Below are 20597 nucleotides of genomic sequence, written 5' to 3'. Positions count from 1 at the left end.
CCATAGCTTCCAAATAGGTATGAGTAAGGCGCTGGCTTCTGAATGAGGGAGGAACCAGGATGTGTTTGTTATCTGCATTATCTTAACTTCCCACCTTGCAAACAGGGATTAAAACACAGCTACTTACCAATTTTTTTTGCCAACCCATCCTTCCCCTTGGGTTCTCTGCCAGGAACACAACGAACGTGAAATTTGGTGTTCCTCTGCTTTCTCATCCCTCTCTTGTGCCTTTCAGCCTTCCAGGGTCACCTTCCCACACTCCTGCTTTTTCTTTGGTGAATCCTAACCGATTTCACAGGCCCTTTCAGAAAGACATCTTGTGGATCTTCCTGGAGACAATTTTTATAAGTTTTTTTCATAATTACAGGAAATTTCAGAACATATGAAGAAGTAAAGGTCATCTGTAATCTTACTGTTCGCCTACTCTTAATATTTGATCATTTTCTATCCAATCTGGTCTCTGTGCGCTGTTGTTGATTATAGAATTGGCATTATGCATTTTACAGGGCAGGAGGACAAGAGAGAGTATATGACAGGTACATCTGACTTTTTCCCGCACCTGGAAACCAACCCCTTTAAAACTTCAACCACAGTTTTAAATCATGTGATTTTGACTAAACACTCTATCATGAGCATTTCCCCCAAGTCATGAAATACTCTTCAGAAATAAGATTTTGAATGTATCATACTCCATTGAATGGTTAAACCACTATCTCTTTCCCTACTGGTTACTCTTCCCTATCCGCTCTTTTCCTCCTATACACAACACCGTAATGAGCATCCTTGAATGTAATCTTGGGCACATCTGTGCTCCATCCCACAAAAACGACTCCTAGGAATGGTGTATCCTGGGTTAAAGGGAATGAACATTTTAAAGGCTCATGACACCTATTGCTGTTGTGTTTCAGAAGGATTACGATGACCTAGGTTTCGTTACAGGAATGAATAAGAGTATTCTTTCTTCCCACTCGTATGATTGGTTGGTATTATTTTTAATTATCTGTTTGTTCACCTCTTATGGCCTTCTCCCTTTCTGTCTTGATTTGGAGCTTACTTTTCACATCTCCCCTTGCTCCCTGAAGGATGTCACAGGGTCACGTTGTACCTGATAAGTGCTTAAGGGGCACTTCCAACTCCTTTGACACCTGGATAGTGTAGAACTCCCCCACACCCACTTAGCCTATCAGATTCCCACAGGGAACCGCTTCCAACACATAAAATGAAAACAATCTCTTCCTGATTATAAAATAATAAAAAATAAATAAATAAAGAGAGCCATTAGTAATATAACTACCCAAAGAAAAACACTAATAGCATTTTGAAATAGATCCTTCCAGATATTTTGTTCTGTTTATATTCACACGCGTTAGATGTATGTGCATTGAGTTTTAATTTCCCAAATGGGATCAAGTTAAACAGTCTATTTTATCATTTTTATATCTTTCTATGTCAATAAATAAAAATTTAGAGAGACAGTACCGTTTGGTAGTTAAAAGCATGCACCCTGAAGCCCTTCTGCCTGGGTTCAAGTCCCACTCTGATAATTTCCTTGCTGTGAGACCTTGAACAAGTTACTTAACTTCTCTGTGTCTCAGTTTCCAGAATTACTGAATGGGGATAATAATTATTCTATCTTAGGAGAGTGTTGTGAGGATTAAATGAGTTAATATATGTAAGGCAGTTAGAATACTTAACTTTCTAAGTTGACTTTTACTGTCTTAGCTGATGTTGTGTAAATAATATATATTTTAAATATTCATTTATTCCGTAATTAAAGAATTACAAAAGTGATGAGTAATTCTCATTATAGAAAGTGTAAACTTTACAGAAATAATGTAAAAATTCAGTATGCACCCAAATTTATCCATATATACAATATATACACCACACTGTTATCTAAACTGTCGTTATCTAAGATACCAACTGTTACTGATTTTTTATGGATAGTTTTCTAAATCCAAACAGGTTCATCACATTTGTATGCATTTTTATAAACTTATACATATAGATATGTACCTACACACTATTTTGTAACTTGCTTTTCTTATTTGTTGATATATTTTAAACATATTTCTACGTAAGTGCTAGGTTGGTTTCGCTCATTCTTTTGGACAGGTGTGTGATGTGCTGTCACATGGCTCTGCCACAATTTATCCAACTGTCCCTTATTGATGCACTTTTCCTCCATCATGTTTGCTATTGCCAACAATTTTCTATGTTGGTACATCTCCATGCACTCACATGAGTTTTTTCCTCTCTTTTTTTTTTTTTAAAGATTGGCACCTGGGCTAACAGCTGTTGCCAATCTTTTTTTTTTTCTGCTTTATCTCCCCAAACTCCCCCTGTCCACAGTTGTATATCTTAGTTGCATTTCCTTCTAGTTGTGGGATGTGGGACGCCGCCTCAACATGGCCTGATGAGCGGTGCCATGTCTGTGCCCAGGATCCGAACCCTGGGCCGCCGCTGCAGAGCGCGTGAACTTAACCACTCGGCCATGGAGCCGGCCCCTCTCTCTTTTTTTTTTGAGGAAGATTAGCCCTGAGCTAACTGCTGCCGATTCTCCTCTTTTTGCTGAGGAAGACTGGCCCTGAGCTAACAGCCATGCCCATCTTCCTCTACTTTATATGTGGGATGCCTACCACAGCATGGTGTGCCAAGTGGTACCATGTCCGCACCTGGGATTCGAACTGGCAAACCCCAGGCCACCAAAGTGGAATGTGTGACCGCTGTGCCACTGGGCCTGCCCCCAACATGAGTTTTTTAATAGGAGAAATTTCTAGAAGTGGAATTACTGGCTCAGTGGGTACGTAGATTTTTAAAGGTTTTTCATGCTCACTGCCAAATTGCCCTCCACAATGTCATACCAATTTAAACTCCCACCAGCGCTGTATGACAGTGCTTGTTTTTCCACACCTGGAAATGAGCATCGTCCAACAATGTGGATCATCCTATGCTTTCATCTTTGTCAGTTTAATAGGTGTAACAGTATCTCTTTGTCATTTTAATTTTCTTTTAATGGTAGTAAGGTTGAAACGATTTTCATATGGTCAGTGATCATTTGTATTTCTTACAGAAATTGCTGGCTCATTGTCCTTTATTGACATGTTTGACTTTTTCTTTTGTGTTTTTTTCTTATTGATTTGTAAGTTCCTTATGATATTAATTATAGTAAATCTCTGTCTAGTGCATATGTTGCATAGATTTTCTCTACTTTATTGATTTTTTCCAATCTTTTGTCTCTCTCCTTTAGACTGGACAATTTCTACTGATCTATCTTCAAATTTACAAACTCTTTCCTCTGTCATCTGTATTCTGGTAGTAAGCCCATCCACAGAATTGTTTAATTTCACCTATTGGTCTTTTTTCCAGTTAAAAATTACCATCTGGTTCTTTTTTTATATTTTCTATTTCTTTTCTAAGAGTTCCTCTCTTTCCATTTATTATGAGCATATTTTCCTTTATTTCATTGAGCATAGTTATAACACTTGCTTTAAAGTCCTTATCCAATAATTCCAACATCTGGATTATCTTAGTGTCAGTCCCTGTTGATTGTTTTTTCCCTTGAAGATGTCACATTTTTCTGGTTCTTTGTGTGTTGAGTCACTTGGGACTGTATCCTGGACGTTGGCTATGTCTGGATTCTGTTATTTTGCCTCAGCAGTCTACCTGAGAAAGACTCAAACTGCAAACTCTGCCTCACCAGTGGCGGGCAGCAGCTCAAGTCCCCGTTCAGGTCTTCCATCTTTAGCTGAGGCTTGTAGTCTGCCTCATACATGCATGGTTCAGAGGTTGCCCAGAAGCTTGGGTGAAGTTTATATACAAATTCGGGGTCCCCTTTCTCTCTTTCCTCTCCAGGACTTCTCCCTCACTCTCTAGCAACCCTGGTTGACCCAGACTCTGTTTCTTGGCTCTTCTGGTCAGAAAGATGTGGGCTGTCTGTTAGGGTTGTTAATGCCCTAAACCTGATTCCAACTGTGGCCTGTCCTCAGGGCAAAGTCAGCAGAAGTGCAACTTGTCCCATGCTGTTCCCGTGCTCCAAGTTTTGACTCCCTTGCAAATCCTCCTTCTTTGTTCACTCTTAGACAGTTCTCTTTTGTATTTTTTCAGTTGATTGTCATCTGCAGAAGGGCCCATCTGTTGTGTGCCTACTCCTCCATATTGGAAACAGAAGTACAGTTTGTTTGCTTGTTTGGTATATGCAAGTTTAATATTTTTACCTGGTCAAATTTATCAGTCTTCCTTTAGGGCTTCTGAAGTTAGCACTCTGTTTAAAACTATCTTCTCCACATCTTGAGTATAAAACATTTTTTCAAGTTGGATAGACTTCTGTTGGACTTACATTTTCTTCTAGGTGGACTGAAAATTGCCAAAGCCAGTGTTAGTATAGTTGCAGTGGGAGTGAAGGTGAGGAGAGAAGATGGCAGAATCAAGGGACAGAATGAATAAGACTTTGGCTAGTTGGCTGTCCCTGGTAAGGGAGGGGAGCCATGACTTGGACATACAGATTGGGAGACAAGGGGATGCCATTGACGAAGAACATTTTAGGACTGGAATCTGTCATTCTTCAATCCAGACCTCAGCCCAGAGGCTTTGTGGCTCTCAGACCGGTGGCTCTTGCTGCAGCCACATTCATTTTCAGCCCAGAGGAAATACAGAAGTGTACGCCAAGAGGACACACAAGAGAAAGCTGTGTGGGTCTGCCTGCTGGGTCTCTGGCTCTAACCTAGATCTGTTCTGCTCCTCAGAAAGGCAGGAGAACATGGTGGTTGAGGACCTAGGCTTTGGAGTTAGGCATGCCAAACTTTGACTCTGCCATTGTCAGCTGCTTAACCTCTCTGTGCCTCAGTTTCCCCGTTTATGAGAAGGGCATAAAAATAGCGCCCATTTCATAGTGCTGTGAGGATTTAAGTGAGGCAATGCTCGCCAAGCTTTAGCAGAGCAGCTGGCACAGAGTAAACTTATTGGATGAGTATTAGGGCGTTGCACTGTCAGATCCCAGATATGGGATTTTGCCACCTGCCTGCTGTGTGGCCTCAGGCAAGCTCTGCAGCCTGTGCTTCTGTCTACAGGAATTTCCATGTCTGGAATGAAGCCTGGTTTGTGCGGACTGACCTGGGCCCCTCGTACAATGGATGGCAGGTTCTGGATGCCACCCCCCAAGAGAGGAGCCAAGGTAACTCTCCCAGCCCCCTGATGGCCCCCTTCTCTGGACCAGGCTCTAAGTCATGGCCTCCCAATTCTTCACGGTAATGGACAGCGGCACAGCAAGGTCGTGCAAGTCCTCTCCATCTCTGGAAGGCACCACGGGATTAAAACAAAAATATTTCCAAAGTAGATTTCCCCTCCTATTTTGCTTGGCTCAGGCTGCTATTCAAATGGGTGCCTTGCCTGTGCCCACACGGCTGCCGTTGCTGTTGCAGAGGCCCTGGCACGTGCCAGGCAGCAAAGGAAAGAAGCTGTCCTCTGCCAACAGCGATTTCCCTGCAACGCCCTAGGAGCGTATCCCTTTCAGCACAGAAACCTCCTGGTCCCCCCATCACCTTGGGATTTAGTCCAAATTCCCCGGCTCAGCTCGGCCCCCAGCACCTCTCTTACCTGCACACATGTCCTTCTGCCTGGCTGAGTGCTCCTTTGCACAGGCTGGCCTCGTCCCTGTTGCTGGGCTCCCAGGGCTCTGCTCCCACCTCTGACCTCTCCTCCCTCCTCCCCCAGCTCTGCAGGACCCTTCCCTCTTCCCTCCTGTGACATCTAGAGCATGTCCTGTCTGTTTCCTTCATTTTTGGTTGTTTCTTTCAACTTAAAAAAATTAATTATAAAGTCATATGTGCGCATGGGTAAAAAAATTTTCAAACCGTTCCAAAAGGACTTAGAATGAAAGTTCAGTCTCACCCACTCCCGTAACTGCAGGCTGTTCACCAGAGGCAATGAGCGGTACTAGACTGGGGACATTTGGGATAGGGGGACGTTCCAGATAGTTTCTAGGTCATTGTTTTTCAGACTTTTTGCTGCAACCCATTAATGATTATAAAATCAAGTTAGTGGGTTGTGACCATCATTTTGAGAAACGAAATAGCATGACATGGAAAGGGGTGGGGGAAGGAAAGGAAAAGGGAAGAAAGTATCAGAAAACACTATAAGAATAAGTATTGTCCTGTGAAACTTGTGTTTCAGGATCATATATGTGCCACGATATAAAATCTATTTATTTCTAGAGGTCATGGTAAAAGAAAGTTGGAAGACACAGTTCCAGGCATATAAAAGTGTGTGTGTGTGTGTGTGTGTGTCTGTGTGTGTGTCTGTGTATCTTTTTTGCTTATTTGTTTTGTTAACACAAATGGAATAACACTCTTCTTTCTATTATGCTGCCCCTTCCTTTTTTCAGCTGGGCACTTCAGGAATGAAACTGTATCTGTATATTTATGTCTGTGTCTGTATCTCTGTCTATCCATCCGTCCATCTGTTCATCCATCTACCTACCCACCTGCCCATCCATCCATTCATCCACCCATCTATCTACCGCTCTATCTATCAGAGGTACCTATGCTGAGAGCTACAGAGGGAGGTGATGTTCAGGGCTTTGGAGCTCAGAGGAGCAAGAAACCCCTGTGGGCTGGGTGTTTGGGAAAGTCTTCTAGGAATAGGGGGCGATGATTCAGGAAGGATGGTTTGCAAGGGTAGAAAAGAAGCAGCCCTGAGCTCAAGAAAGCAAGACTTTCCTCTTTAGGAACCAGGAATTCCGCACTCACAGAATGCAGGGTTGGGCTGGCCTTCTGTGGAGGTGGAGTCTGACCAGGGTGTCCTTGCAGAGGATAGCAATAACCCAGGACGGTTTCTGCTGAGTGCCAAATGCGGGTGCAGACTGTCGGGGCTGAAGGAGTTTGGCGGGGTAGAGTCAGGGGAGTTGAGCGGTTGTGGGCGACCCCCAGAGGAGCAGGCCCAGGGATGGGCTGTTGCAGTCCTGCCTGGCTTTGGTATGCATCCAACCTGTGCACCCTGGCCACCAGGGGTGTTCCAGTGCGGCCCGGCTTCCGTTTTTGGTGTCCGAGAGGGCGACGTGGACAAGGACTTCGACATGCCCTTCGTCTTCGCGGAGGTTAATGCCGACCGCATCACCTGGATCTACGATGCCTACACCGGCACCCAGAAGCAGAGTTCCTCGGATTCTCGCAGCGTCGGCAAGTACATCAGCACCAAAGCGGTGGGCAGCAGCTCTCGCGTGGACGTCACCGAGAAGTACAAGTACCCAGAAGGTAGGAGGGGCGCTGACGGGCGGTGCCACCCACGGCTTGATCGTGGAAAGACAGCTTTGAGGGTGGAGAAGGGAAAATTCCTCCCGTTCCTGATGCATTCTCAGCCAGTTCTGCCTGAAAGGCAGGACCGCTCCCCAGGCACCTAACACCCAACTTCCCAGACTATTTCCAGTGGGGACAGAACCATCGCAGGCAGACGCGGTGCTGGTGGAAGTTTGGGGCAGGGCACAGGGAACTGGCAGTCCAGCTCATCTCCAGCTGTGTCCCTTTGCCAGTTGCACAACTCGGGTGACAGCACTGTGACTGAACATTACGGGGAGAAACGGCCCCCATGAGAGGCCCCAAGGACTTTAGGAGAAATGTCTCAGTCAGTCCACTCCCCTAGCCTCCAAAAAATACAAGCAGGAAACACTATCTGAACAAAGAAATAGACACAGTCCCCGCGGACATGGGCCTGTGCCTGTGCGCATCAGAGGCCTGCGAGGAGCCAGATGAGGTGGGACTATGTCGTGAGGAGAACCCCGAGTCCCTGGAATCCTAAGCATCCTCGTGAATGCTGGTCCTCCTGGAGTCACCTGGCGGGCTGGTTGCTGCAAGGCCACCTTTAACCCAAATTACTTTTGTTGTGCTATTTCTGAAGTTGCTTTTAGACTCAGCAACCTCTCTCTCTGAGGATCCTCGGTGGTGATGGAGGTTCTGCACTGGAAGGGGATGCTCATTTTCAGAAACAGCCAGAGTAAATTAATGCTTGCTCTGGCAGGTCACAGTCACTCCTTCATGGGGTCAACATTTCACTCATTTTTTTTTTTTTTTTGAGGAAGATTAGCCCTGACTAATATCTACCGCCAATCCTCCTCTTTTTGCTGAGGAAGACTGGCCCTGAGCTAACATCCATGCCCATCTTCCTCTACTTTATATGTGGGACGCCTACCACAGCATGGCATGCCATGCCAAGCAGTGCCATGTCCACACCCGGGATCTGAACCAGCAAACCCCAGGCTGCCGAAGTAGAACGTGCGAACTTAATCACTGTGCCACTGGGCTGGCCCCTCACTCATTTTTGAAAGAGTTGTTTCAGTTGATCCTCACAGTTGGTTCTGAGGGGGTCAAGAAAAGTGCTCTCTAAAGGTGCCCTCAGTGCCCCCTGAAGCAAACCCTAAATCTCTGGGCACCTGCTGACTTTGGTGTTGGCTGCATTTTACAAAAGAGGAAAGCTGAGCGCAGGAGACAGGGTCTGACTCCACGTCCAGGTGGGTGACCCCTCTGAGTAGTGGTATCTGTGGACATTTCGAGGCATCTCTCTAGGGTAATGAGATTGGCGGCCTCAATTTGGCCCCCATCTGCCTGTGCAGGATGTTGCCGCCGTTGGGGTCAGATGGCCCTTCTCTCAGTCAGTAGACACGTGCTGAGACCCTCTTCCAGGAGTCTGCTCCATGCCGGGCTCTGGAGAGGCAGTGAAGAGCACTGCCCATGGGGCCCGTGTCCCACAGTGCTCACAGGCTGGGGGGAAGGCAGATGTAGGTCAAGTATTTTCCACTTGTCATGATGTAGAGACAAGTGTTGGGGCCAGGGAACAAATAACCCAGGGCAGGAGGTGAGCACCAGTCCTCCCACTGATAACTGGGTGACCTTAGGAAGCATTCTTGGCATTTCTGATCCCTCGGCTCCTCATCTGTAAAGTCAGAATAGCAGTGCTGACTTCAGTAGGATTTTTTTTAAAGATTTTATTTTTCCTTTTTCTCCCAAAGCCCCCCGGTACATAGTTGTATATTTTTAGTTGTGGGCCCTTCTAGTTGTGGCATATGGGACACCACGTCAGCTTGACTTGACAAGCAGTTCCATGTCCGCGCCCAGGATTCGAACTGGCGAAACCCTCAGCCGCCAAAGTGCAGCGCGTGACCTTAACCACTCGGCCACAGGGCCAGCCCCTTCAGTAGGATTTACATGAGCTCGTGTGCATAAAGCACCAAGGCCAGGGCCTCATACATAGTGAGGACTCAATAAATAGCGGTGATTTTTATCAACTTGAACATCTGCAGCCTCATTGGAATAATGACCTCCCAAGGTGACTTTTGAAATGCCCTGCTTACATGGCTGTATGATTCTGCGGGCTTCCCTACCTTACTGTCACCCCTTGATTCTGCTTCTCGGGGCTCTGGCTGTCCCACCCAAACCTCCTAGCGATGGAGAGTGGCCAAGCTGTGGGCAGGCTGGTGGCATCCCCATAGGATTCCCAACACTGCCCAAGCCTCTGCGTGACAGCAGGTGATCACCCTGCCTCTGCTGGCCAGTTCTCCTTATCTAATGATGCCAGCTTGTCCCTGAGGGCCCCAGGGAGAAAAAGCTCATAAAATGGGTTGCTAAGCATTTGTGCAATAGCAACATCAAGGAAGAAAACAGCAGGAAGCTTCGTTGTGAGTAAGCCCAGGCAGGTGACCTATATAGGTATCTAGGCTCTGAGCCTCGTGTGCAAACACGCCTGCTTCGAGCTCCTGGGCCCAGAAGGCTCAGCTCGCTGCACAGACATCAGCCGTGGGTGTGGACTTACAGCTTGGCAAGAGAATGGGAAGGCACCAGAAGGAACCCAGCCCACCAGGAGCTATCAGCTTGGGTAATCTGGCTGCCTGCCTCGTTTTCAGTAGGGTGTGTGGGAGGAGGCTTGGACGGTGGGTCTAGACACCTGGCAACTGGCCTCCTGTGTGCCTCTAATCCCCAGATTAGACAGACGCTTGGACCAGTTGCTTCTCCTCTTAGGGCCTTAATTCTAACATGATGAGCCTGGATGAGTTGGACTCTGAGGTCTCTGCCATTTGTTACACGTAACTTATGGGAAAGGCCTGGCTGAGTTGTAAAGTCCGTAGACTTTATAGACTGTAGGGCCGGCCCGGTGGCGCAGGGGTTAAGTGCGCACGTTGTGCTTCAGCGGCCCAGGGTTCGCCGGTTCGGATCCCGGGTGCGGACATGGCACCGCTTGGCAGGCGTCCCACGTATAGAGGAAGATGGGCACAGATGTTAGCTCAGGGCCAGTCTTCCTCAGCAAAAAGAGGAGGATTGGCAGCAGTTAGCTCAGGGCTGATCTTCCTCAAAAAAATAAATAAATAAAACAAAAATTAAAAAATATAGACTGTAAAGTGTTAAAGGCTTACAGTGAGTCACCTGGTGTTTTAGAAATTTCACAGGTTGGTTGGGGAAGGTGGGGGCAGTAAGCAGGGTCTGCAGATATAAACATGGCAGTTCTTCTTTGTGTGCCTCTGTCTGTGTTCCTGGAAGGCCAGCACCTTCTCCCTGACAGGGGGTCTGTCTACGGGTCACCTCGGGGATCCCCACGTGGACTGTGTGGTCAACGTGGCTCAGAGACTTAGAGTTGGTTACTCAGCTCCTGGTGCCCAAGAGCCATGATCTCCAGGGCACATCGGAGCCACTCCCCAGGGGCTGTTTGTCCCATCACATTCAGTAGCACGCAAAAGCTCAGTCGGAGTCGGAAAACCCATCCTTTGTGTTTCTTTTTTTTTTTCCTTTTAAAGATTGGCACCTGAGGTAACAACCGTTGCCAATCTTTTTTTTTTTTTTCCTGCTTCATCTACCCAAACCCCCCCTCCCCGTACATAGTTGTACATCTTAGCTGTGGGTCCTTCCAGTTGTGGCATGTGGGATACCGCCTCAACATGACCTGACAAGCAGCGCCATGTCCATGCCCAGGATCCGAACCCTGGGCCACCGCAGCGGAGCGCGCAAACTTAACCACTCGGCCACAGGGTCGGCCTCTCCTTTGTGTTTCTAAAACCTGAACTGTCTCAACAATTTAAACTTGTCATAACTTGGAACCATACCAACCATGCAAAGTTCTCGTCAACTGACGCAGACAACGGTGCCACTTCGTCCCTCAAAGCGCTTTTGGAAACAAGGCAGAACAACACAGTAAAGCAATTTGAAGAAAGTTTTTAATGAAGTCAATGCTACATCATAAACTTGTTTCAGGTTTTTTTGCTTATGAACTCTTTCTAACCTTTTTCAGCTCAATTTTTATTTATTTTAAAATTAACTGTTCTTTAAGTCTCACAGGAGACTTTTTATCAGAAAAAAAAAAGAAATCTAACCTAATTAGTCTAAGCAAAATATCGAGCCGTATGGTCTAATTTTATGCAGGTCCTGATGAGGCTTGCCCTGCAGCTCCTTGGCAATTTAGAGCTGATGGAGAAGCACCAGAGACCAATTGGTCCGTGAGCCTTGTGTTAAGGAGGATGAAACAGAGTCCTGGAGAGGTCGGACCTTGCTCAGATCAGAATCGTTTTGCGAGCAGCAGCGGAAGCCTTAGTCCTAGGCTGCCCTTCCAGGCGGGGCGCTGTCCTTTGTCCAGGTTGCCACCGCATCCCTGAGATGCTTCTCTCTTTTCTCGTCACACAGGTTCCAGCCAGGAAAGACAAGTGTTTGGAAAGGCTTTGGGAAAACTTAAACCCCGTGCCTCGTTTGGCGCAACATCTGCGGGAAGCGTCGAAAGTGAGGAACAGACGCCCAGCATCTCTGGGACATTCAAGGTCGCTGGCATCCTGGAAGTAGGCAGAGAAGTCAACCTGGCCCTGTTGCTCAAAAACCTGACGGACGACGTGAAGATGGTGTCTGTGAACATGACGGCCTGGACCATCGTCTACAATGGCACGCTCATACACGAGGTGTGGAAGGACTCCGTCACGATATCCCTGGATCCCAAAGAAGGTAACTCATCCTGGAGGCTGTTGGGGTGCCGCGCATCTGGGTAGCTGATATCCCGGGGCTGGAGAGTTCCTATTGGAACTGACTCAGCCGACTAGGGAGCAGCACATGGCCTCTGTGGTTAAACCTTGGGCTTTGAAGTTTTGAAAGTTGCTGTCATGGTGTACAGCACAAGTCAGGGCGGTGCCAACCAAAATCCTTTGACACCCTGGGGGAGGAAGGAGGGAAGCTTTGGCAGTTAATAGACACATGCAATCTCCCTTATGGATATATTCCACTCCACACAGTGTGCAGAGTTCTTCCTTATGTATGACCTCAGTTGACCTTCTTTTTTTTTTAATTTTATTTTTCTTTTTCTCCCCAAAGCCCCCCGGTACACTAGCTGTGTATTTTTAGTTGTGGATCCTTCTAGTTGTGGCATATGGGACACCGCCTCAGCATGGCTTGATGAGCGGTGCCATGTCCTCGCCCAGGATCCGAACCGGCGAAACCCTGGGCCACCGAGGCAGAGTGTGCGAACTTAACCACTCGGCCACAGGGCCAGCCCTCAGTTGACCTTCTTAAAAAAACAGATTTCAGTATTCCCATTTTACAGAGGCAGAAACTGAGACTTGGAGAGATTGTGACTTGCTTAAAAATTAAGTGCTGGGGCCAGCCCAGTGGTGTAGTAGTTAAGTTTACACACTCTGCTTTGGTGACCCCCAGGTTCGTAGGTTCTGATCCTGGGTACTGACCTACACAGCGCTCACCAAACCATGCTGTGGTGGCCATGTTGTATGGTCGCACATACAAACTAGAGGAAGACTGGCATAGATGTTAGCTCAGGGCAATCTTCCTCAACAAAAACCAACAAACAAAAACATTGAATGTCATAGCCAGTAAGGGGCAGTGCCGGGGTCTCGGTCCTAGGTGTCCTGATTCTAAATCCAGTGCCACCCCCCCCTTCTTCAAGGTTGTATTGCTGCCACCCCTCCCATATGCCACCCTCCACCCCACCCCCCTCCACCCCACCCTACAATGAATCACTTTTCAGGTCTGACCCTGGAAGGGCTGCAATATACTCCAGGGTCTTGAACCCTTGCCCAATGTTCCCCTCCACCTGCCAGGGGGTCAGTGGAGTCTCCTGGCTCCTGATGACAGGGATGGGTTTTCTTGGAGGTTGGAGAATTTGGGAGGAACAGTGACTCCTTGCTCGTGGGTAGCACAGACGGGAAGGGAGCAAGGTGGAGCGGAGAAAGGCTGGTGCTGTGGAAGGGTTAGAATGCAGGTGTGCCCACATTGGCAAAATCCTTCCAGCTGTTATGAAAAGTTTGGACTTAAAAGCAGAGTAACAAGGGCGGGGTGGCTATTTGCTTCACAGAGGGAACTAATAAGTGTTTAATTACACAGCCCGTCTTGAAAGAACTCTGTCTGCAGAGAGACTGAGATTGCTGCACCTGTCAGAAGGCAGCACCCCCTAGCAACCTGTCTTCGGGCAGAATTTTGGCAGAGATCTTCCCCATACCGGAAGCAACTGCCTGGCTCTGACTTACCTTCAAAACTCAAGGGAAGAGCTATTTTTATAGGCCAAAAGTAATTCACGTGAGGGACATCGCTTAAAAAATAACGTACTTCTGCAGCAGGGTGAAATAGGAAGAGGGGAAGAGGCAGGTGAAGTGATCCTGGAGGCCAACACTGTCACCTACTTTCTGGGGGACCCTGTTGAGTACCCTTCCCTTTCTGAGCCTCCACATTCACTGTCCGAGTGGGTCAGACCAACTGACGTAAGGGCCGGTCGTCTCCACATTTGCGGCAGCCTGGCAAACTCCTCCAGCACTGAAAGCAGAGGCAGCATCCCCCTCACAGTCTTACCGCGAAGAATACATGACCCTGGGTGCTGGGCAGCCCCCGCAAGCCGCCAGGCACGGGCGCATGAGGGAGAGGAGGCCGTGCCCTGGACCACAGAGGAGAGAGAGGGCCCTGTGGCCTGCGGCATCCCAGATGGGCCTTGAAGCTTGGGGAGGAGCCAGAGAGGTGGAGAGAAGCTGGGGAAGGCATTTCCCTCTGAGGGAAGCGTGTGCGTGGAAGCGTGGAGGTGACAACATGCCTATTTTGTCAGAGGAACCCTGAGAGGTGCAGAGGTTTTTATAAGGAGGAGGCGAGTGGGGCTCAGTGACGCAGGGCCAGGTTGAAGGGTCTGGACTTTATTCAGCGAGGAGTCACGGGAGATCTTTGAAGTGACATGGAAGAGGAGTGACGTGATTTGAGGGAAAGAAGCTACTTGTAAAGCCTTGTCTGACTGGTGCATGTGGATGGCTTAGAAACAGGAGACATCAGAGGTGCGAGGTGGTTGGGATGCTGTTGCAATAGAAGCTCAGGCTATTGGATGACCTGGGAGGATCCTAAGCACTTAGTCAGCCAAGCCTGGCTTCCCTTCCTAGTCATGATTGTGTTGTCGTTGTTATTGTTATCATCGTTAGGCAATCAGCGAACATTGAGACGCTTCCCTGCCTCTTAGAAGGAAACTTGCTCTCTGACAGTCTCCAGGATGGGGAGGAAGCATCAGCCCCTACAGGCCCATGCTCCCAAGTCTGACCAGCCAGCCAGAGTCCTGGTCTCTCTCTCTCTCTGGCCCTTGCTCTGCAGCCTGCCCAGAACAGGCGCATGTTTCCCACAGGGCCTGGCCCAGGGAGGGCTCAGGCAGGCCCTGGGCTACAGATATTCCCGGCCAGCTCACACTGCTTTGGCTTGGCATCAGCTCTTAAGGTTTCAGAAGCCAACCCCACTCCCTCTCACTCTGCTCCCCTGGCTTCTCCTGCCAGAGAAACGGCATCCCGTGAAGATCTCATATGCTCAGTATGAGAAGTACCTGAAGGCGGACAACATGATCCGGACCACAGCCGTGTGCCAGGTCACCGACGAGCCCGAGGTGGTGGTGGAGAGGGACGTCATCCTGGACAACCCCACCCTGACCCTGGAGGTAAAGGGATGGTGAAAGGGTGCCTCCCCAGCCAGCCCAACCCGTGCAGGCCCTGCCGACCCCCTGAGCCACAGTCGCAGATCAGAGGGAATGCCCTTTCCTGCTGAGAGGGGCAGAGAACGGAGCCCAGCTCAGGTCCAGCCTCTGCCAAATGGATGGGACAAGAGTTCTGGCTCAGACCAGTGTCCTTGCTTCCTGTCTGGTGAGATGAACAGGCACACTGCCCTGAGGCTTCTTTGGTTCTGGTTCCAGACCCCCTGGGGACATCAGCTCTGGAGCCGCTGGAGGGACTCTTCAGCTCACTGCCCGTCTCACTCAGCTCTGAGCATCTGCTGTGTTCTGGGCTGTGCCAGGCTCAGGAATCACAGGGGACCCGAGGGGTGGGTCCTGCCTTCAGGGAGCCCATGACCCAGGCCCCAGACAAGTTTGTGGAGCAAATCAGAAATGGGCAAAACTCACATGCATCTCTCCACTCTCTAGACCCCAGGGTTACAGAATCGTGGACCCTTAGGAGCCTAGTCTCCTGCTCCCATACCCTTCTGTTTCACGCATGAGTAAACTGAGGCCCAGAGAGGAGAAAGGAACAGCCAGTTACTGCCAGAGTCAGAGCTAGTCCTCAGGCCCTGGGACTCCCAGCCCAGGGCCCTTTCCAGGGCATCTGGGCAGGTCGGTAGCCAGTAATGCCATCTTCGCAGTGGTTGAGAATGAGGATGGTTCTGTCTCTGCTTCGAGAGCTTGCTTTTGGCTGCAGACTCTGCTCCCAGGAGCCCTGACATGTGAGGACTTGCAGGCCTGCAGGAGGCACCTGGGGCGCCTGCATCCCCCCGTCAGCTCCAGGGCCAGGAGTACATGTGCTGACTCCAAGCCTGTCCCTGTCCCCCAGCCCAGGGTGGAGGCTGCTACAGCCACGCAGCACCACTCTGAGGGGTGAAAGGCTGGCAGGCCAGGACAGGCAGATGGATGGGCAGAGGACCACAGGGTCCCACAGAGAGCCTCCTGGGTCAGGCTCCTCCTGCATCTGCTGTATCTGCCGTCGGCCCCAGCTGTCTAGATAGCAGATTACGTTTTTCTGCCCAGTCATAATGCCACCAGCCCCAGATTTCTAGAGAAGCCAGATAGTTGTCCCTCCCTCCCTAAGCTGCAGGCGTTCCTGACCTCAGACAGGGCGCAGGGGGACCCAGGGCACCTGCTCCTGTGTGGGCAGCCTGCGATTGAGCCCTTTCACTGCCCTGGCTGATCTGGACTGTGCTTCAGGGTGGGGGGTGGTCCCCACCTCAGGGGCTAGGGAGCCAGTGACCAGACGGCCAGTCTGGAGGAAAGCAGAGGGACAGTGGCTCAGACCTTGGGCCTGTAACCTTGCATCCAGGCCCCACCATTTATCAGCAGTGACACTGACTAAGTCCCTGAGTCTCTGAGTCTCAGTTGCTCCAACTCTGTTACGGAGATAATAAAATATTTCCCTTGTAGGGTGTCACTTCCTCAGGGAAGTCTTTCCTGACCCCCCTCCCAGTGAGGCCTGGTCCCCGGTTGCACACCCTCAGGGCCTGTGTCCTCTTACTTCACAGCATTTGTTCTAGATGAAATTATACCTTTGTGTGTGCAATTGTTTGGCTGCGGTCTCATAGCAGACGGTAAATTCCACGAGGGGAGGTGCCCCCCTGTTCTGGGCCCGTCACCGTCTCCCTGGTACAATATCTTAGAAGCTAATCAGCGTTTGTAAAACAGAAACAGGCCTGGAACAGAGCGACTTGGCTCCGAGCTTGCGTTCTTCCCCTGCCCACGAGGGTTTTCATTGTCCTTCCATGCTTATCCCCTGCGTGTTGAAGCCTCTCCTGCTTCCCAGGGCGTTTCCAAGAACCGTGCCCCATCTCTGTGCATGTGATGGACAGCCGAGTGCTGATTCCCGGTCCTGAGGCTGGGAAGGGATGCTAGGTAGCAGCCAGCTCGGTTATGAAAACATTCTGCATTTCAATGATCAGTGTTTAAACGAAGGTAGTTTTTCCCCATTGTACTCCCTTATCCAACGTCCTCAAACCTTATAGCTTTATCTCTCAGTCAACACTTTGCTCTGCATCTTTGCGATTTCCATATCAAGTCAGTTTTGTCTTTAAAGAGACCGTAATAACTTTAGAAAGGAAATCAGCATACACACAGGCTAGAAATGTGCCATTGAGAGCGTTCTTATTTAATCTTTTTAAAAGACATCCAATCTTTCTTCTTTTGGGCATCTTTGTGTGAATTTCCTCCTAACACATTCTGTCCTCTCCATCAGCCTCGGAGAATCAAGACATTCTTGTGTTGATTGAATGAATCAATGCAGAGCTCATTCAGAGCAGGGCACATATTTTTAAACTCATGAGAGTGATCTTTATGAAAAGATAATAATTTGGGTAAAATCCCATTATCTCATCTGGCGCTGATTGGCGGTTAGCACTGAGGACCTCAGACTGTAGAATCAGACCAGGAAATGAGAACTTTGTTCCAAAGGGTGATGATGTCCTCCACGTTGGCCCATGAAAAATGACAATCAGACACAGGGTCTGGTGGCCCTTACCCGCTGCCTTGGATGCAGGTACAGATTTGAGGCAATAGGACAGGGTGGTAAGCAGCAATAAAGAAAGAAAAACAAATACATGGAAATCTCAAATCGAATATCAGTGTGAAAAATATGGCACTGTTTCTGTAGCCTTGTCGCATCCCGGGGGCGTAGAATTATGCTTCCCCCTTCCGGTTATGTCATACCCTTACAGGAGTTCCGTGGGAGAAATTATGTATAGATCACGGTCTCTAAAATGTTTCAGTTATGCACAGATTTATTATTGCAGGCCTAGCAAGAAGACCAAAGGCTCTGGAACCAAGGAGGCCCTGGGTATTCAATCCATCTGAACCGCAGCTTTATTACTGTCAAATGGTTGCTGTGAGGATCAGGGGCAAGAGAAAGAAAAAGCAGCACCTATAGTGACCCTCAAAAGAAGAAGAAAAGGAATCCACCAGCCATATGATTTCAGTTTGCATTTCCAAAATGCTTTCTTGCCATCCCATCCGTGGTCTCTTTGGGTCCCTCCCAGCCCAGGGAGGAAGGCAGGAGGGATGCTTAGCCCATTTATCAGATGAGGAAGTTGAGGCCCAGAGGGGTGATACGTCTGCCCACTCATGGCTGCTCTTGGCCAACCACAGGTTTTTGTTTTGGGAGCAGGTTGTTTTCTGACTGGAAACCTGGGCTTCTCCAGCCCCTGACCAAGAACAGTGTGGTGCTGGAGCCCTGTCCAGACCACAACGTGCATGTAGGGAAACTTTGGGCTCCGGAAGTTTAGGACATCACTGGACTGGGGTGTCATCAGAGGAGACTGGCCTGAATTGATGTCCTGTGCAGAGGAGAGGGTCTGAGCAGGCTCAGGCCTCCCAGGGAGGGGGCCTCCAGCCTTGAAGGGAAGAAACAGGACCAGTGAGTGGGAGGTTCGAGGAAAGTACTGGGATTAAGTTCAGAACGAAACATTTCCCAACTCTCAGAGCAACCCCCAGTGGAGGTGGGCTGTCCTGGGAAGTGGGGGCTGCCCTTCCCTGATGAGCTGGGGAAAGGGCCTGTGCGCCAGCAGGGCAGTTAAAGTGCTGTCAGCCACTAGGATGTGCCGCCTCTCCCTCTGAGCCTGGGCGTCCTGTCTGGAGCATGGGGATGATAGCGGTTCCCTAGGGACCCCTGCCTGGATGTCCCTGGCACTTAGGACTAAATAAATGGTCCTCCGTTCTCAGTGATATCTTCCGCATCACCAAGTTGCCCACCTGGCTGCCTTGCTCTCACAGAGCGGCAGGTGAGACAGCAGCTCGGGACCCTGACTCGTCAACCCCTCTCCCCGCAGGTGCTGGATGAGGTCCGGGTGCAGAAGCCCGTGCACGTGCAGATGCTGTTCTCTAACCCCCTGGACGAGCCGGTGAAGAACTGCGTGCTGCTGGTGGAGGGGAGCGGCCTGCTGCTGGGGAGCCTCAAGATTGAGTGAGTCTCAGGCCTGAGGAGCCAGTGGGAATGGCAAGAAGGGGGCAGAGGGGGCGTCCCCAGATCCCCCCCGGGCAAGGCAGACAGAGTTCCTCCAGCCTCGAAACTCAACAATCTGCATGTAGGGGTACACATTTGCATTGGGTTTTGGGTTCACCAAAGCTGAACTCCTGGGAAGGTCAGGACACCAAAGCTTGGAGCTGGTCCTCAGGGCTTAGCCTGTTTGGAAGATCAGGGGACCCCCACCTTCCCCTGCTGAGGGATAACCCAGGGCTGGAGGGGCCTCATAACCCAAAGTGGCAGCTAGAGGGATCTGAGGGAGCAGTAACCTTGTCCAGCCCCCACCAGAGCAGGACTGAGGCCTCAGAAGGCCTGTCCAGCCTGAGCTCCGTGAATCTTACCATCTACTGTGTCCTTCCCCATCAGCGTGCCAGCTCTGCGCCCCAAGGAGCGGTCCCGGGTACGTTTTGAGATCCTGCCCACCCGGAGTGGCACCAAGCAGCTGCTTGCTGACTTCTCCTGCGACAAGTTCCCTGCAATCAAGGCCATGCTGTCCATCGACGTGGCTGAGTGAAGGGCTCAGGCGGCCCCCATACAAACTTGGGTAACACAGAGCAGGCAGGGCTCACCTGTGGAGTGAGCCCCCTGCCCATGCTGTCCAGCCTGGGAAACCCACTCCGTCCCCCAAGGCGGCCTGGACGTGGACCTCCAGCCTCCAGCACACAACCCCCCTCACTCTCAGGCTGGGCTGGCTTCACCCTGGCCCGTGACTTGATCACTTTTGCACATTCCCTGGCTGTTTCTCCCTGAGGCTGCCTGCTCTGTGAGCCCCATGGCACCCCCCCGCCCCAACCCTCACGCCCATCAATGCTGCAGGACAGAGTGGCACCTGACCCAGCGACCCTCCGAATGGATGCTCAGGGAGAAGACGGTCTGGACTGTTTGCTGATCCCCAGCCTGCAGTTGGGACATTCGTGCTACTCCCTCAGGCCACTGTGGAGGGGAGGGGATGGTTAACCATCTGTCATGGCACTCGCATCCTTATACGCAAAATAAATGTTAAAAAGCGCAATCGCGTAGCACCAACTTTCCAAGACTTCTGCTTTGCCTGTGGTGGTGGAGGAGGAGAGAGAGGGGCTGGAGCCATGTCCTTCTGGAGACGAGATGACCTTGGGGAGGCCTTGTTCTGCGTGATGTGATGTCCAAAGGAAGTGGGCTTGTTCTGTGTGGCTCCAGTTGCAAAACTAGGGAGATGTTTCAAGTTTAGGAAAACTTTCCAATGTGATGTCCCAAACTAGCTCAGCCTGCCTTGGGAGGGAGCTGCTTGTTATAGGCAGGCTTGGAACCCTCTCTGTGCCACCCAGCACTCTCTATTTGGGCTTTTCTACAGGCGTAGGAGTGAGAGGGGACTTCCAAGTCTTCATGGAGCCCGTTTGCAGAGCAGGTGCCGGTGGCAGCCGGCCTTTGCTTACGCTGGGCTCTTCCCTCCTTGTGCCACGCTCCTCCTCTTGCAGCCAGGAGAGAATGTGCCGCTTCCAGTAGCCACAGCAGTACCCGTTAACGGGAACCTTCTCTGCCCTCACACGCTCTCATGGCTCCTTCGTCTTTGCCCCTTAAAATAACCCCAGGCAGGTCCCATAGCTCTCCGATCAGCTGTGCTGATGAATCCCATTTTGGTAATCATGCC

General features: G+C 50.0%; 1 protein-coding gene across 1 annotated transcript in view; it reads left to right on the top strand.

Moving 5' to 3' along the window:
• TGM3 (transglutaminase 3) overlaps window positions 1–19982 on the top strand; it is a 40287-nt gene extending 20305 nt beyond the window's left edge. The window contains exons 8-13 of the mRNA XM_070588970.1: window positions 5070–5173; window positions 7005–7250; window positions 11655–11963; window positions 14762–14919; window positions 18777–18910; window positions 19337–19982. Coding sequence (XP_070445071.1) covers window positions 5070–5173; window positions 7005–7250; window positions 11655–11963; window positions 14762–14919; window positions 18777–18910; window positions 19337–19484 — 1099 coding nt within the window. The 3' untranslated portion in view covers window positions 19485–19982. The remainder of the gene's footprint in view (window positions 1–5069; window positions 5174–7004; window positions 7251–11654; window positions 11964–14761; window positions 14920–18776; window positions 18911–19336) is intronic.
• The last annotated feature ends 615 nt before the right edge of the window (window positions 19983–20597 follow it).

The sequence above is a fragment of the Equus przewalskii genome, chromosome 21 (assembly GCF_037783145.1).
Source record: "Equus przewalskii isolate Varuska chromosome 21, EquPr2, whole genome shotgun sequence".
Lineage (NCBI taxonomy): Eukaryota > Metazoa > Chordata > Mammalia > Perissodactyla > Equidae > Equus > Equus przewalskii.
This window is presented reverse-complemented; position numbering and strand designations above follow the sequence as displayed.